General features: G+C 34.7%; 1 protein-coding gene across 2 annotated transcripts in view; it reads left to right on the top strand.

Moving 5' to 3' along the window:
- The window catches only part of RPGRIP1L (RPGRIP1 like), a 93,865-nt gene that overhangs the window by 52,038 nt on the left and 22,646 nt on the right, over positions 1-19,181 (top strand). Inside the window, exons 19-22 of one of the 2 annotated variants that reach the window (XM_032486326.1) lie at positions 28-108; positions 3,477-3,578; positions 4,097-4,169; positions 5,192-5,262. In XM_032486326.1, coding sequence (XP_032342217.1) covers positions 28-108; positions 3,477-3,578; positions 4,097-4,169; positions 5,192-5,262 — 327 coding nt within the window. Of the gene's footprint in view, positions 1-27; positions 109-3,476; positions 3,579-4,006; positions 4,170-5,191; positions 5,263-19,181 lie in introns of both variants that reach the window. The other variant, XM_006185975.3, reaches the window with a different exon arrangement.

The following is a 19,181-nucleotide window of genomic DNA, read 5'->3' as shown; positions in this document are numbered from 1 at the left end:
TCAGTTTGACCTATTGGTTTATTTTAGGCACCAACACCTAAACCAAGACGTTTAACACCTAAAGATAAGAAGGTATCATTTGTGGATATCACACAACATCAGGATTCTGTAAGTAGTAAACACTCAAAATACTGATTTTTTTCTCATAACAAGTATTTGAAATAAATGGTATAGTATATCCTACCTGATTTAAATGGAAACAGATAAATAAAATACTTCTTCCTTTAAAATATTAGCTTTGTAATTTGGCACTGTGCTAAGTGTTAAATGTTCTTAATTCTGAATTTAAACCTTCCTTTGGCCCCATATTTCTCTCCAGTTACTGCCCTAATCTTCTGCCCCATTTACCAAAAAGCAAAACAAAACTGTTCAAAAAGTTGTCGTAATTCTGTCTGCCTTTCCTCATAATGTTTATTGCTCACTGTAGTAAAGCTTTTCCTCATTAAAACTACTTTTGCTAAGGTCACAATGACTTTCACTTTGCAATATCCAGTAATCAACTCTCAGTCTCCATCTTAATCTCCTAGTAAGTTTTGACACAGTGGAGTGCTTGCTCCTTTTTCTCTTGGCCTCTAGGACACCATGCCTTACTGATTTTCCTCCAACTTTACCAGTTATTCTTCTCATTCTCCTGGACCATATCTCTAAATGTTGAACTACCTCAGCAGTCAAACTTCAGAACTAGACCTCTTTTCTTCTCTATCTATATGTACGCAAAGAGATCTTATCCAAAAAACAAAACAAATGAAGAAACATAACAAAACAGAAATAGACTTATAGATACAAAGAACAAACATGGTTGCCAGAGGAGAGAGGGGTGGGAGGAGGAAAGAAACAGGTGAAAGAGGTAGGAGGTACAAACTTCCAGTTGCAAAATAAGTGGGTCAGGGGTATGAAATGTATGGAGTCCGTAATTATATAGTATCTTTGTATGGTGACATAGTATAACTAGACTTACTGTGGTGACCATTTTGAAATATATAGAAATATAGAATCACTGTGTTGTATAACAAGGACTAACGTAGTGTTATAGGTCAGTTATCCTTCAGAACCAAACAAACTCAGAGATAAAGAGGTCAGACTTCTGGTTACCAGAAGCAGGGCATCAGGGAGGGAGAGTTTGATGAAGGTGGTCAAAAGGTAACAAACTTCCAGTTAAGAGATAAATAAGTACTAGGAATGTAAGGTCCAACATGATAAACATAATTAACAGTGCTATATGTTATATATGAAAATTGTTTAGAGAGTAATCCCAAGTGTTCTCATCACAAGGAAAACTATATTTTCTTCCATTTCTGTAATTCTGTATCTATATGAGATGATGGATGTTCACTAAACTTGTGTGGTAATCATTTCAAGAGATATGTCAGTCAGATCATCATGCTGTATATCTTAAACTGATATACAGTGCTGTATGTCAATTGTATCTCAACAAAACTGAAAGAAAATACCTAATCAAATCCCCTTGTTTTAAAAAGCACCTATATGCTGACTCTCTCATATTAATAGTCTCCAGTCTTGGTCTTACTACTGAATCCCATATTTATTTTCTTACTGCTTATTTCATGTGCACTGGATGTCTCATAGGAGTCTAAACCTAGTATGTCCAGAACCAAACCTGACTTCACCGACCCTTTTTCAAAATTATTCTCTCTTCATTTTCTCTCATTCTCAGTATATGACAGTCATTCACCCACTTTGCACAGACGTGAAACTTTGAAGGTATCTCCTCGATTCCTCTTTTTCTCACATCCAGTTCATTCATAAAACCTGTCAACTACACTTTCAGATCATCTCCACTGTTATCACTCGTCACCATCATCTTGTGGACTCTAAAAATAAATATATTTTCTTTGTAATCGAGATATAACTTCTGTATAGTAAAGGACACAAATCTTAAGCACATAGCTCAATGAATCTTTACACGTATACACCGATGTAACCACCCAGATCAAAATATTCTTGCTCCCCATGACTCAAAATAATACCTGGTATATACAGAGCATTTAATATGTGTGCTAAATTAATAAATCAGTAGTTATTATTTAGACAGTGTTTTACAGCTAGCATTTATTGAATGTTTATTGTGTGCCAGGCCCTGAGCTAAATGCTTTATATCCATTGAACTCATTTAATCTTTACAACAACCTTACTGTAGTTCATACTAGAATTATTCCCATTTAAAGTAAACACTACTTTCCTGTAATGTTTACTGAGGTTAAGTAACTTGCTCAAGATCAAAATATTACATTTGGGATTCGGACACAGATAGCCTGATCCTAAGTAAATGATCATTAATATAAAAAGGCATATACATAGAGATGTTTGTTGTAATATTGGTCATAATAGCTAAAAATCATGAACTAGTTAAACCGTTCAACACTAGTAAAATGATTCAGTCAATAATGACACATCCACTCATTGTAATATGTTGTCATTAAAAATGTTTACCCAAAGCTTTTTATCAAGAGAAAATTTTATGTTTTTTTTTAATGTAACAGGATATGTTGTATTTACAATATAATTTCCACTGTGTAACCAAAACATTTTATTTGTATTAAAAATTAATTATAAAGAAATAAAATCTAACTGTTTATTAACTGATATTATTACTGGGTAATGGAAATATACTGATGTGTATTCATTTATGTTTTGTTATTTGTCTTTCATATTTTCTGTCTTAGGCATGTTTACTTTTAAAATAGCAAAAATGATAAACTATATTTTAAAAATAAACATCAGTTTATGAGCCCTGGAAAATTGGTTAACTATAAATTGACACAGTAAAAAGACAATTTTGATTATAGGAAAGTACAAGCCTATTCAAGTGTTTGAAATTTTTAAAACTACATAAATAATGCATAATCATCATGGAAATATTAAAAAATAAAAATAAGCAACAAATAAAAATAAAACAATAAAATTTCCCCAAGTCTCTATATCAGAGACAGAAATTTGGTGAATTTTCTTATGTACTTTTTCCCATGGAAATGTACATACAAATGTTTGTTTATTTCCATGTTTGTTTTTAATAAACAGTGTGCAACTACATATATTGTTCTATAACTAGCATTTTTACTCAGCAGTATATTGTATATTCTCTTCAGTGTCAGTAAATACAGGTCTACATTATTTTTCATGGTTACAGAGAACTCAGGTGTTTGGATGTACCCTGTTTTATTTAACTAACGCCCTCTTGTTGGACATTGTATTGTTTTTACTTTTTTTGTGATTATAAACAATGCTTCAGTGAACTATGTTTGCAGTTCTTCAATTGCATGTATATACCATAAAGAGTAGCAACCATGTTACTGAAATGTACCAACTAAATTCAGTGTCATATAAGTAACTGCTATATTTGCTCCTAATTTTTATTAGTAAATGTGTGTGTGTGTGTGTGTAAAAGTCTTAGGATGATTTGGGATTTAATAATAAATACAAAATAACATACATGCATGTTTTCACATTAATATAAGGAGATCTCTATTCCTGCTGAAGATACAAAGGAAATTTCACCAGAAGTGGAACATATGCCAGAAACAGAAATTAATATGCCAACTATTTCACATATTCCTGAGGTATGTGCTTGTATTAAAATTATTTTGAAAGGTATAATTTGTTTTTTAAAGACTTTGTCTTTGCTCTGACATGGGTCAAGAAATCATATCATTTACCCTATTTTTATATATGATGTCCTTGGAATAGAAAGGTCAAAAATATGGCAAGTGTAACAGCTACAATTATGCAGGCAGTAGTAGTAGTAAATACATATGTGAATTAAAGTATAATGTAAAATTCATTTTGAGATTAATGCCTTTTAATTCTTAGTTTATAATCAGATTTTAATTTATCTGCAAATTTTTATTTGCCAGTTGAAGGATTACTTTCTAATGAATCATATGTATATTGCATGTCTGTATATTTACATGCTTCACTATCATTCAGGTGTAAGAATGCTATAAATGTGATCCAAGCATAATATATCAGTGTGCTCGTGTTTCTTCAGGTTTTTCAGGAAAGCAGTGTAGGTAAGGTAAAGGAAAACACTGAGATAATGCAACAAGGGAAAAATGATGATGTGTCTTTACTATCTGAGGGTCAGCTTGCAGAACGAAGTTTGACTTCTTCTGAAGATGAAACAGAAATAACTGAAGAACTGGAACCAGAAGGTGACTTTCTTTTTAAAATTATATTCAACTCTCCTTTACTTAATCTGTCTGAGCACGCATGCCTCATAGAGCATCTTCATTTAATAGCGACTCTATTTAATGATAGCTGTTTCTTGACAGAAATGATGGGATATAGGTCAGTCTGGTCAGCTATGTCAGGTGGAATTGTTGCATATCTCCTTATTTCAACTTGGAGCAGCACCACAGAATGCAAGTATTATTGCTGGCCATGTTCCAATTGATACTTTAAATGGCTTTATATTCTCTTTGGGTTCAGAACTGTTATCTGGGTTATTCTACAGGACTTGACTTTTTAAAAATTAAAACTAAGAACTCAGACCCCCCCACCCAAAAAGAAGGCAACTAACAACATGATTTAATGTATATAAATATCTAGAAAAGGCAAACTAATCTATAGTGACAGAAAGCATTTAAGTGGTTGCCTAGGGAAGAACGGATGGGAATAGAAAGATGCAGAAGGAAAGAGATTGCAAGGAGCAGGAGGAAACTTTTGGGGGCGATGTTCACTATCTTAATTGTGGTGACAGTTTCACAGAATTAGATATTTGTCAAAATATGTATTCTCATATTGTAATTATGAATTTTGTACTTTAAATTTGTGTGGTTTATTATTTGGGAATATTACTGCAATAAAGCTGTAAAATTTTTTTAATGTTTTTAACTTGATTTTTACATAATAGTATTGGTTAGGCTGTCAGAAAACATTATTACCATGTTATTCTCTTTAGAAAAAATTTTTTAATTTCATGCTTGAACAAGCTATATTTTTATTTTCTTTGTTTCTACTAAAACTAAACTCAGAATTTTTGGTCAGTTTTTCCTCTTTTCTAAAATGTAATGTAAATGTAAATATCTTTGCTGCTAAAAAGAATACAAACATGATTATCATATTGTTCTTTAAAGGTTATCCTTATAATGTAAGCTTATTTCTCTCCATTTCACAAGGCACAAATATAATTGGTTTAACAGATTTAAACCAATAAAATTGTATTTTTTAACAGATGTAGAAGACAGATCAGCTTCTGACAGTGATGAGTGTATTATTCCAGGTCCTATCTCCAGTATCAAACAGGTCAGTAACCTTATATCAACCAGAAATGTTCTGAAATAAGGTTGCTTTTCATTCATAGTATATCAGTCTTCATATATGAAGATCTTAAAGCAAAATATTTCTGGAAAATTTTTAATACATCATCATAATCTTATCCAAGGAATCATCTAGTACAAGGACATTTGGCTTACAGTTTCGTTATGTAATGGGCTGTAACATGTAAGCATTATTTTTGCAAAAATTTTTTTAATGCTTTTAACTTGATTTTTACACAATAGTATTGGTTAGGCTGTCAGAAAACATTACCATGTTATTCTCTTTAAAAAAATTTTTTTTAATTTCATGCTAGAACAAGCTATGTTTTTATTTTCTTTGTTTCTACTAAAAGCATTTTGCAAAAATAATGCTAACGTGTTAAGAGTACCTAACATCAGTAGCTTCAGTAGACATTTGCGGAAACCAGTTGACTTATCTCATCCTCAGAACCATTATACAAAGATGTGTTAAATCACTTGAGCTTTAAAGAATTCAAAAATGTGAGATTGCATCTAAAACTATAATAATTTACATATGTGAATTCAAAGACTCTTCATATCTAAATATGTCCAGTGGTAAGCTGTTAAAGTTACTTCATTGTGCCAAAAAATTAAATCTTCTTAGAAGGTAATTAATTTCATATAGGTGTGCTTTCTTGTTTTGTAGCACATTGCTGAAAAGTAGTATGTAAACTGAAATTTTGAAAAGAAAATTATACTTTAATTTACATAGGTACCACTTACCAGAGCATTTTTCATTGTGAGGGTGGGAAAAGTTTTTGTAAAGAAAATGTAAGTAAAATAAAAAGCCCTAATTTCTTCTATTCGTCTACATTAATTTTCCCGAAATGATTAATTGTAATCTTTTTTTAGAATTTCTACTGTATTTGTAAAAATTGCAATACTTATTTCAACTCTTAAAATCTCACATTCTTGGGAGGGATAAATTTAGCGTATGAGATTAACAAGTATACACCAATATATATAATAGATAAACAACAAAGATTTACTGTTATACTACAGGGAATTATATTCAATATCTTGTAATAACCTATAATGGGAAAGAATCTGAAAAGGAATATATATGTATAACTGAATCACTTTGCTGTATACCTGAAACTAACATAATACTGTAAATCAACTGTAGTTCAATAGAAAGAAAAAACAATTTCAGGAGATTAAAAGAGGGTGTGTGCAAAAAGACAAACTATAGAGAGAACATGATAATAACTTTCTTAACCTTAAATTGGAACTGTGTGTTTATAAGGTACAGAAATGTTTTGAAGAACTACCACCAATAAATTTTAAGACAATTTAAAAAAAGTTAACTTAAAAAAAAAAAACTCACATTCTTAGCTTGACCTCTTTGCAGAACAAACCCACAGCAAATTTCAGTTTTGAGATACCTCCATAAAATAGAGAAATCCATAGTTTCTGTGCTTGATAAATACAAACAGAACATTTCATCTATCCAAAGTTTTATTATCATTATTATAATATAATTATTAATTATAACAACATCATCTAACCTATAGCCTCCTGATTCATGGAATCTTTATTGTTCAAAATTGATAAATCAAGGAAGGAATCTTGCATATGGTTGCCTGAAGACTTTTATTTATAGCACTTAGTTCAATCCAGTTTAATCCTTTTGCTTTGTCAAATCTGAGAGTTGTTACATTATTTTTATCAGAATAAATCAAATTTATTTCCATGAATAGAAATTCTCTACCCTCTGTTAGAAAATGTTGATAGTGGGAATTGATGGGAAAATGAGCTGCTTGTGTGGGATTTAGCTCTCTAGCCATTTGTATTAGAGTTTTCCAAAGAAACAGAACCAATAAGATATATATAAAAAGAAAGAGATTTATTATAGGGGGTTGGGTTACATGACTGTCAAGAGTATGAAGTTGGAGACCCAGGAGGGTCAACGGCTTCGTTCCAGTCTGCGTCAGACCTCAGAACTAGGAGAGCCCATGGTGTAAGTTCCAGTCTGAAAGCAGGCAGGCAGGAGACCTGAAGAGTAGTTGTTTCAGTTCAGTCCAAAGGCAGGAAAAGATCAATGTCGCAACCCAAGGCAGTCAGGCAGAAGTTCCCCCTTACTTAGCCTTTTTGTCCTATTCAGGTCTTCAATTGATTGGACGAAGCCCCACCCACATTAGGGAGTATAATCGGCTTTCCTCAAGTCTCCCCATTCAGATGTTAAGCTCATCCAGAGACACCTTCACGGACTTACCCAGAATAATGTTTGACCAAATGTCTGGGTACCTCAAGGCCCAATGAAGTTGACACATAAAATTAACCATCATATCATTTTACTAAGAACACTCCATTCATTACATCAAGAGTAGTAAGCCTGCAAGCTTAATTCAGGTGTTTCTTTCTCACAGAGTTCACATTTCTTCCTCAATAGTTCTTCTGCAAGACTTTGCTTACTTCATCAGGATCTCTGGAAACCTTGTATCACTTAGCCTTTTGAACATAAAAATATGAAAAATGAGATACTGAATCAGTCCAAGGGTCTAAGGGACACCATGAGATCTCCCCCTTAGACCCAAGGACTGATACCAAGGGATATATTTATCTAGTCAGTCTACAAACAACACTCATCTCTCTCTCTTTTAAAAAAAAAATGGAAGGATTTATTACTTGAAGAAAGTAAGGGGAACACTGGCTGGGGATCTTTCCCAAAGCAGTGTCCCCCCAACAGCAAAACTGGGGAATTTTTAAGCTTAGGATACATGCATATCCATGGGGAGGCTTGAGCAGAGGAGAATTCAGCATAGAATTAGGACCGAGGTCAACAGAGTCCAAGCTTTAGTTAATTGAAGTAACTGGGGTCAACACATCATTCCATCCTCCACCTGGGCAGGAGCCTTAGTTCTGACAGGCAAGGAAAATGAGTAGTCAGCAACTTTCAAAGCAGCTGGGAGACTGAATGCCGGAGCTCCGGGGATCCAGGCGGCACACTGCAGCATCCACCCAGGGCCTAGTAGCTCAGGTAACTTCATTGTTGTTGTGGGACACGACAGCGGTCGGTGAGCCAGTGACGCGGGTTGGTAAAAGAATTTACCAAAGGCAAAGGATGGGACTAGAAAAGAAGTTTATTAGGTTACACTTCCATGGACAACAGCAGGCCACACAGACGAGAGTGCCTGTGTGAGCCAGCACTCATCTCTCTTGTTCTAACTCAGAGATTCCCAGGGATTTACCATCTGCAGTTTGTGATCGCTCCTCCCTAAAGAGGTAAATACAGTGTTCTGGCCCTGACCTCAGGGAACATTACATTAATTGGGAAGATGTGTTCATGAAAAGTCAAGTAGTAATTCAGCAGTTAAATTACAATATAAAACAATGTCAAGAGACAGTACCAATAACTAACAGTCAGGTATTTGAGCTGAAGTGTAAAACTGGGGCCCATCCTCCTCATTTTCTAAATGAGTAAACTGCGATCTTAAATTGACTTGCTGACAATCGTGCTGCTCATTAAGGAAGTTCAGAGGAAAGAGAAATTTGAAGAGATTTTTTTTAAATAGACTTCATGGAATGAGCTGGCTCACCCCCACCCCCACCCCTGCCCTTTCTCATGAGCTTCATGTCTGTTTTCTCATTTTAAACTGACTTTTTCTTGTTTCACTTGCTTATTGCCCAAAGATAGCCACAGAAAAATGCACAGCCCCAAGGAGAAAGATCTGATCAGCCACATCTAGCCTCTGGATTGGGTCCATCTTTATCAGTTGTGCACCCTTGATCCATTTAGCTGTGGCCAGTCATGTAGTAAAAAGGAGTGTCCTGCTTTAACTGTGACATCTCAAAGAGGAGGCTGTATGGCAGCCCTGCACGTACACTTCTAGGACTAGCAGGGATGCTCGTTACGTCTCAGGAGTCAAGAATACACTAACTAGAGCAGCTTTTCTGTATAAAGGGATAGAAGGCTTCAGGTACAATGGAGAAGACTAAATGTTTTGGATTTTATCCAACAGATACTAGGGAGACGTTGCAGCAAATAATTTTATTGTCTAAAGACTGTATTCATCATCTAAAAGTAACTTTCAAAGCATGGGAAAGTGTTATCTAAATTATATCAGCTTAGACTCCTGATTTTTAACTTGGGCAGTTTTGTCCCTCAGGGGACATTTGGCAGTCTGGAGGCATTTTTGGTTGTCACACTGGGAGGGACTGCTACTGGCATCTAGTGGATAGAAGTCAGGGTTGCTGCTAAACACGCTACAAAGCACAGGACCCATAACAAAGAACTGTTCGACCCAAAGACAATAGTGCTGAGGTTGAGAAATCCTGTATCAGACCTTCAGCAGAATCATGTGTATATTGACAACATTGCTGGCATCTCAGTGGAGATGCTCTTAACTAAGAATAAAGGATTTTGATTTAACAAAGTTTAGTGAAAGAACTATTCCTCTAAAATGTTCAACTAACTCTAATGTACACATATATTTTTCCTTTGGAGTAAACTGGGTTTTTTTCCCATATTATTTCCAGGAAAGTAATTTGTGTTACTTTGCTGAAATACAGCCTTCACTCCCATTCCAAAATGTGATTTCTTAGAACAGTTTTAGATGCCATCTCAAAAGTGTGAATATCACTTAAAGCAAGCAACTATTCTAAGCATTGCTTTATTCCTTGGTAGCCATTAATCTGTTCCCATATGCTTTTTAAAATGCTGCTTTTAGCAGAAGGTACTGACCAGTATCTTCTTATGTTAATAGGTGAAATTTAGTTTTGTTCAATTTTATAACAAATATAGTAAAATAGCATAATCTGTAAGCATAGGAACAAAACTCAAGGGATCATCATAATGGGGAAATATAACATTTTCAAGTGTACCAGTTTTCCTGTGTGCTACTTTTGCAAATCATTTAATATGTCATGGAACCTTTTTCTACAAAGATTGTAAAAGTGGTGCAAAGTACTCCTGAATACACTCAGATTCATCAGTTGTTAACATTTGCTATATTTGTTTTTTTTTTTTTTAGTCAAATCTATTCTCTCCCCTATATATGTGCAATATATATGTATTTATATACACACATTCTTACATGCATAATTATAATGAATCATTTGAGATTTGCAGAAACCATGCCCCTTTACCCCTGAATACTTCACAATAATAATATAATGCTATTATCTATTCTATAGTTCTCATTAAAATTTTGCCACGTTCCCAGTATTTTCATTTATAGCATTTTATTTGTTCTTTTACAGGATCAAATCCAGATCGCACACTGCATTCATGTCTTTTTAGCCTCCTTTAATCCATAATGATTCCTCAGCCTTTCATTGCATTCATAACATTAACATTTTTTAAGAATGCAGGCCATTTATATTATAGAATATCCTTCAATTTGGATTTGCGTGATTCATCCCCATGTTAGATTCAGGTTCCTGCTTTCAGTAGGAATCCTACAGGAGCAATGCTCTGTACTTTTCAGTGTATGACACCAGGAGGCCCAGGATGTCATTTTGTCTGACTGTTGATGTTCACTTTTTAAGCATAAAAATATTTGTGGCTCATTAGTTTCTCCTTCTGTCTCCTCTTTAAGAACTACTTCAGGTAGAAATCTCAAGACAGTAATGCATGGCTTTCATTGGAAGGGGAAGCATTTCTGAATGGCCAGTATTTGCTAAGCACATCCTATGTAATATCTCCTTTAGTTCTCAACAATAATTCTTCACTCATCAGCATCTGCTCTGTGTCATACGAGAAGCAAAACCCAGCCTCAAAGAATTCAGTTTCGGGGAAACAGTTACAGTGCAGTGGTCAGAGCTAGGAGAAGGGAATGCACAGGGTGCTGTGGGAGCATTCAGGAGGGGTGCCTCACTCAGCCTGAGGGCCCCTCATCAAGGGTGAGTTCCTAGACTCAGTGAAGCTTGAGCCAAGTGTCAAAGATGGCTAAGAGTTAGTGAAAGCAGAAGTGGGGTCATTATAGGCCAAAGGAACAAAAGCACGAGAATTTGAGAGAATGTGGAGCATGACTTGCTCTGGGAATCAGAATGCTATCAGGATGGGCCAAGCCTGTGGCACACATGGGGAGCCTCAGAGGTTATGCTGGAAAAATAGGCCTGTCCGGAGCATGGAGGACTCTCTGTATCATCTGTGAGGTTGAAGTCTACCTTGAAGTTCTTTAAACAGCCAGTGAGGATTTTTAAGGGAGGGGAGAGAAGATCAGTCATTCATTAAACAAGTATTTGGTGAGCATTTACTGTGTTCTGAGCCTTGTTCTAGGGATTGGGAATTAGCAGTGAATAAGAGAAATGTCTCTTGCTCTTATGGAGTTTACACTCTTGAATCACATTTTTAAAAATCATGCTATCAATAATGTAAAGAATAGATTAAAACCACAGAGACTAGGTAAAAAGTAATTAAATAACCCTACTCTGTGGTTATCTCCACTTTGTAGATATTTTTAAATTTTCCTTTACCTATAGCCATAATGTCACAACTTGAGACGGGAAGTAGTGTCCTAGATAAACATCATTTATGCCAATTACACTATGAATTTGAATTATCTGCTACAGTATGTAAGCAATTTAAGATCATTCAGTTTCTTTTTTTCATGTTACAAAATCTGACAGCTCCTAGTTACTTCTTAGAAATGTTGATCCTTAAAAGGAATCTAACAGATTTCCCAAGACTTAGGCATATTACTTGGGTCTTCTTCTTTTCTTGATGTCTGTGATGTATAATTAATCATAGATTACTTCATTTTGTTTCATTTCATTTACAACATTTATGAGCTTCACTTTGTCAGAGTGAAATGCTTGTCCCCTCCTTTCCTTTCCAAAGTGGTATAATTAGTGTTAGCATCTTTTTTAACAGGCTACATAAAGTTTAGTGGCTGGATTAAATCAAGTCATTAACATAATGTGCTACCCAATTTGCCCCTATCTCTCTTCGTTTCCAGGACATCAAAGTGCCACAGAACACCAGTGTAATTGGGCCTTGCTGGCCTGTCAGATTTCGTCAGCCTGATGACTGCTGCTTTTACTAAAAAGCTTCTAGGCATGATAATTAATGGGGGGGGAGGGTCTGAGAAATGTAAAACTTTGGACATTACTCTATGAATATTTTATTAATTTGAATAATCAGAAGTTAACAGTATCAATTTTGATGTATAATACATTGATTAAAGCCTTGTTTTAGGTCCTCAAAAATAGACATCAAAACCGAAAATTTGCATCTGCCATGGCATTAAAAAAAAAGAATGATCAATCCTTCTCTCAGATTATTTCTAATTTTACCATTTAAGCAATGAAGCTTTCAGTTTTCACAACTAAATATATTGCCTTCAACTCACAGATTTCTTAAAGTGTGCCCGCAGGTGAGAGTGGGCAACCACAAGCTGGAAAAGTGATGGTCAGTGCATGTTTACATCTTTCTCTTTCTCTGTCCCTACTAATAGCAGTTTTGTAAAAGCTGCCATGTTCAATTGGACGAAGTACAATTCCACCTGGAAGCCAGGTTCCCTTGAACAACATGAGCTGACATTCCCAGGTGATCACAGTAATGATGTTCAGGAAAATATGCTTTAAAGTTTTGAAAGGCAAATGCATAAAGCAACATGCTACTTTTAGCATTCATGTAATAAAAGTTATCAAATCACTTCAGAATCAAATATGATAGCCTCTTGGTAGGTAAAGTAAGCCACTCCCACTGTTTTACATATGGGAGCCAGATACTAGATGTTAGATAACCAGAAATGTTAAATTACATTTTATTACTTTACATTATTATTACATTATTTTGCAAATTATCTCTTACTAATATACCATGGACATCCTTTCATAACAGTATATTTCTTTTAGCATATGCATAATATTACATCATATAGATGTACCATATTTATTTTAAGAAGCACTTTTTGGAGGACCCTTTAGTTTCTATCAGGTTTTGCTAATACAAACATTTCCAGTTGAAATGTTTTTCTACATAACAATATGTGGAAATTACTGTTTCTTCACATCACACTTTTTGCCAAACAAATAGATAAGAAATTATATCTCATTGATGATTCCATTTAAAAAGAAGCAAACAAAAAGATATATTTGTACATAAATAGTACATTCATAATGCATACATGTGTATTTTTATGTGAACTTACAGACATAACATTTAGGTTTATGTAACCAAAGAAAAATCTCTGGAAGTATGTAATACAAACACTGTTGACAGTGCGTACTTCCGGATCATGGGTCAGGACAAGGGTCAGCAAACTATGGCTCGTGTGCTAAATCCAGCCCTCTACCCATTTTTATAAATAATGTCTTATTGGAACATACCACACCCATCATTTACATGTTGTCTGTGGCCACTTCACTCTACAAGAGCAGAGTTAAGTACTTGCAACAGAAACCAGATATTCTGCAATGCAAAAAATATTTGCTATCTGGCCTTTACAGAAAAAAAATTTTGCTATCTGGCTAACCTCTGAGTTAGGGAATGGGAGGAAACAAGGAACTTTTATATTTACTTTTTAGGATTTATATTATTGGATTATTTTTAGTGATGAATAGATTGCGTCTAAAAAAGAAATAATTTGTTAGCTAATTCTGTACTAAAATGTTAGATAATAACTAAAGAACAGTTTAATACAAACTGTAGAAGCTTTTCTATAAATATCTTAGAAAGGGTCAACAAACATGGGGTGAATCCTTTTTGGTTCAGAACGGTGGTTCTCAAAGTGTGGTCCTCAGACCAGCAGCAGCAGCATCACTTGAGAATTTGTGAGAGATGTGAATTCTTGAGCCCCATGCTGAACCTAATGAACCAGAAACTCTGAGACTGGAGGCTAGCCATCTGTAGGTTGTCAAGCCTTTCTGGTCATTCTAGGGTATGCTAAAGTCTAAGAACCACAACTTTAGGGAAAGTCAGTACTTCTCACTGTGGCTGCACATTTGAATCACCTAGGGAACTTTTTTAAATGCCAGGGCCCAAGCTCCACTCAGATCAATTAGATCAGAATTTTGTTTAAAGCTCCCCCAGTGATACTAATGTGCAGACAAAATTGAGAACCACTGTACTATAACATCTGTTCTCAATGATGGTGGAAGTGGAATAGCATATCAAAATCACCTGAAATTGAGGGTCATTTTTAAAATTCTCTCCTTCCTTCACAGGAAGCTACAGTTAATGATAGAAATGTGTCATATCCCTCAGGTGTACTAGGACAGGAAAAAATATTCCGACCATTGCTTTCGAACATGTGGTAACAAGCTTCTATAATTTGCTTACCATTACAGATGCAGTAATTTACGTTGTATATAAGGAAGACAATGTTCTGAAAATAAGCACTGTTAACCCTAGCACCATTTTGATCTCTATCACTGAATTTTCACTATTTATATTATTTGTTCAACGTAGTACCTTTTAACAGAACATATGAGAAAAAAAAGGTTACTGCCCACTGATAAAAAGTGGGTTGGGTTTACGGTGTTTTGTTGTTAAAAAACATTATTGCCTCAACAATTTGAGTTTCTCTTTACTGTTACTTCTCTCAAAGAGCTATTGTTTTTAAAAAATCAAAGATTTCTCAGTCAAAACTTATATGAAGAGTGGACATAACTCCTAATAAGAGGAAGCTCTGGAGCCTCGTGTGAGGTCTAGGGGACTTTTTTTGAGTCTTTGAGATGAACCTGCCCACTCCTACCCTGAAGAAGGGAAGTTGTAAGAATCACCACCATATGTATTCCTACCTGTCAGTGCCAATGGTGAGTTTGAATTTTTGAACCACCTATTTTGAGTTTGTCTTAGAGCTCACCCCAATTAAACTTTTGTTCTTAAAGGGCATAGACTTAGATCATCACCTTCCATTTCCATTTTGTTTCTACTATTTTTGCTATAAAGTACCAAGTTTTACATAGTGTGGCTCCTATAGGTAGGTTTTATTTGTACTTATACACACATACATGTATACATATATGAACATTTTATGGTGCTAAAAATAATACTCATGTAAATTCATATAGCCATTTGGAAAGTAACTTGATAATCCTCTGAAGTTGAATTTCTCATACCTAACACCCAGCATTTCTAAGAGAACCACTCACATACACAAGAAAACATAAAAAGATATTCAATGCAACATTGTTTATAATAACAAAAAATTGTAAACAACTTAATTGTTCATGAATAGAGAAATAAATAAATGGTCTGTAGATTATATATATACAGTATAAATGAAATTTATATAACAGTTAATGTTAACAAATTAGATTTTAATTATAAATATTTATAAATCTCAAAAGTATAGTATTGAGTGAAAAAAATTGCAGAACGATTAATAGAGGATGATACCACTGGTGTAAAACCTAAAACAGAAAACAATGTGTTGTTTATGGAGATATATGTATATATATGTATATATATATATATATATATATACACATATACACATATATATTAGAAAATATAAAAGCATGTTTGGGAATAATGTACACCAACTTTAGGATAGTGATTACCTCTGGGAGAATGAGGAAGGAGGGGAGAGAAACTGGGAGGTGGGGGTTTTACCTGTATCTGAAATATTTTATTTCTTCCACAATAACAACAAAAAGATTTGAATCAGATACAGCAAACTGGTAACATCTGTTTAAGATGTTGAGTACTTGAATATGCCAAATTATTATCTATACTTTATAGTTTGAAAAGTTAAAGAAATGCTTATTCACTGTAGAATCGAGAATGAAATTAAACTCACATGCAATCTCACCATAGTGAGATTTAAATCTAACTGACTGAAACAAGTTCCAAATCTTTATCAGAGGCCATTCTCAGTTAAGCAACATCATGTTTAAGGGCTGTCAGGTTGCATTAGCTTTTAGAAGCCTAACAGCCCAACCCCAGTGTGGCTGTTATGATGGTTAAAACCAGGAGAAGAATTCAGCATGATCTTCTGAAGTAAAACATAAAAAATTTAAGCATGCCAATAAAAGCCCAAGTAAATACTATAGAAAAATACGGCCTAAAATGTAAATTATAGCATCAGCCAGGAAGCAGTAGTGGAATTGAGCCAAAATCACGAGAATTCTTTTTTTTTTCTCTGAGAGTAATACAAGCTGTCATCACATTTCTAGATCATTCAGTCACATAAAGTACAGTGTCCATCTATACAGACAGCTAAAAGGAAGTTGTATACAGTTCTTACTCGAGAGACTTCTATTACTGCTGTTCACCACAGTCATAACTACTGAATCCTCTTTTTATATGCTGGTGCCAATATCTTCCTAACTAGGGCAGCTGGTGAACAAGACAAAAAAGTACTGAGAATTAGCAGCATACCTAACAAATGTTCACACATACAGACAAGAAACAAAACAGGGAAAGCCTAAAGCTATGGTACCTGCTGGTCAATTTACCAAGTGTACAGGGCGCTAATACAGGGGTATGACTGGTTATGTTGCTCTAGTAATTCTGAACAGGTATTATTCTGCATGCGTCTGAAAGGCTTTGCTTCGGTCATTGGCGTTTGAATCAGTGTATTGTTACCCCTTCCAGTTCTCCTAATTGAACTTTTTTTTCATTGTTTTCTCTTTTTTTTAATTGAAGTATAGTCAGTTACAATGTGTCAGTTTCTGGTATACAGCACAATGTCCCAGTCATGCATATGCATATACATATATTTGTTTTCACATTCTTTTTCATTAAAGGTTATCACAAGATATTGAATATAGTTCCCTGTGCTATACAGAAGAAATTCAGGGGGTTTTATCTATTTTTGTATATGGTGGCTTATATTTGCAAATCTCAAACTCCCAAATTTGTCCCTTCCATTCCCCTTTCCCCCAATAACTATAAGATTGTTTACTATGTCTGTTTCTGTTTTGTACATGAGTTCATTAGTGTCCTCTTTTTTTATTATTCTCTTATGAAAATTTTCAAACATATAGAAAAGTTGAAATAACAGTACCTTACCACCTAGATTCTACAATATTGACCTGTCTTTGAAATAGTATTATTCAGTTAAAATCTAGAATGGGCAAGGTTTCTCTGTATTTTTCAACAGTTAATAATTACCAACTTCCCAAAACATAGTCAACACAATAAATATTTGTTGAAGGAGAAAACACTAATAATTGCAGCTTCACGTACTTCTGGCAATTTATAAAAGATAGTCTGAATATATGGAAGATATTCAGCCTCCCTTGACTCTGTATCATTTAGTATTTATTGAGAGCCTCCTACATGCCAGACCCTGGAAAGGATGTTAAATAGCAGAGGATGAATAAGATATGGTCCTGGCCTCCAGGAACTCACAGTCTACAGAGGCAGGTATGTAAACAAACCCATGCAATACAATGTGACTGAGAAGTGCAGTGAGGGCCCAGAGGAGGAACCAACTCACTCTTGGAGATCAGTAATGCTCTCATGAAAGGAGAGCATGCATGGCCCAGGGCCCAGATCAGTGGACTTTGTCTAGTAGAGATTTCAGATGCAAAGCTGAGCTATATAAACAGAACACCACCAGTCTGGGGAAATGGCTCGACTGTAGGTTAATAGGTTTTCAGGTAGAAAGGTGATAACTGATTTGTTTTTAGGGAGAGAATTCTGCCACCAGAAGAATAGTTGAGGCTGCAGGCAAGGGATTAGGGGCAGGAGTGCCTCACCTCCCTTACAGCCATGAGAATAGAACCACTTATTTTTTGAGTGTATACTGCATACCACACAAGTGATACAACAAGTAAGATAATAGTCCCTCTATCACTGAACTCAGTCTCATACCACCCATGTCTGCTCACAGTTCTGCCAACCAGTTATCTTCTATGATTCCTTCTGATTTCTCCCTCCTTATTCTATCAGACTACTTTCTAATGCTAGGAGGCTGTTGGATTAGTTTGGATGAGATCAGATGAGAAACTAAAGAAGTTTCTCTAGAGATAAAAATGAGAAAAGAAACCATGTCTTGTACTGTCTTTGTATCCCCAGTAGTTGACACAATGTTGAAATATCATAAGCTTTCAATAATTCAGTGAACCATTGAAATAGTTAGGAAGTAAAATTAAGAGGAATGGGTGATCTACACGGTGGGTGTGAAATGGAGACTCCAAGAATAGCTCCAAGGTCCCCGGGTTGTTGGTGACCAGGTGGATGGTGATATCACATGAGATAGCAAATATCAGAGGATGAATGAGATTGGGGGTGGGGGGAGGAAAGAGGAGGCGTCATGAGTTCATTTCTGACACTAAGTTGGAGTTGTCTGCTATGTAGTTGATGTGCTTCTTAATCTTCAAAATCTTAAATAATCTAGTTGAACTTTTGATTCACAGAGGTATGAACACAATCAGAATTGTTCCAATGTTGAAAAATAAGTTGGTTAGCCCCATTAGTCAAAACTTATAGTATTTGGAAAATTCTTTATTCAGGGCATGCTTCCCTAGATATATACTATTTGGAACTTATCCCTTTGGGGATTTATTTTAAATTGTTTCATATAGCATTAAAGGAATAAAGAAGTGATAACTGATAACTCAGTTAAGTTAGAGAATTAAAAAGGACATATGAGAAGTAATGAGGCTGGTGGGAAGGAATAACCACCCCCCCACCCCCCAAAAAAACCAGAAAGAAGACACACATCATTTAAAAGAATTTTAAAGCTCTTTTTTTTTTTTTTAGGTTAATATACTGGGTTTTCTTTTGGTTTATTTGGTTTTGGTATTTTGTTCATTTGTGATCTAAGTATCTACATTTAATTAGAACTATATTTTTGTATATAGTCTTATTTGACACCCTAATTTTGTTCTTATAATAATGCAAGTTTTCATATGGGGATTGTATAGTTAATATATTATTAATTTAAAAAACCACTTAAATAAATTTGATTCCCCTGCTATTTAAAAGTTCATTTGTCTCTTCACTGGATTCTGTGATAAATTTTAAATTCCTCTCTTCAC

Source organism: Camelus ferus, chromosome 9 (assembly GCF_009834535.1).
Source record: "Camelus ferus isolate YT-003-E chromosome 9, BCGSAC_Cfer_1.0, whole genome shotgun sequence".
In the NCBI taxonomy this organism is placed as follows: domain Eukaryota; kingdom Metazoa; phylum Chordata; class Mammalia; order Artiodactyla; family Camelidae; genus Camelus; species Camelus ferus.
The sequence above is the reverse complement of the archived record's forward strand: the minus strand, read 5'-3'. Positions and strand labels throughout refer to the sequence as shown.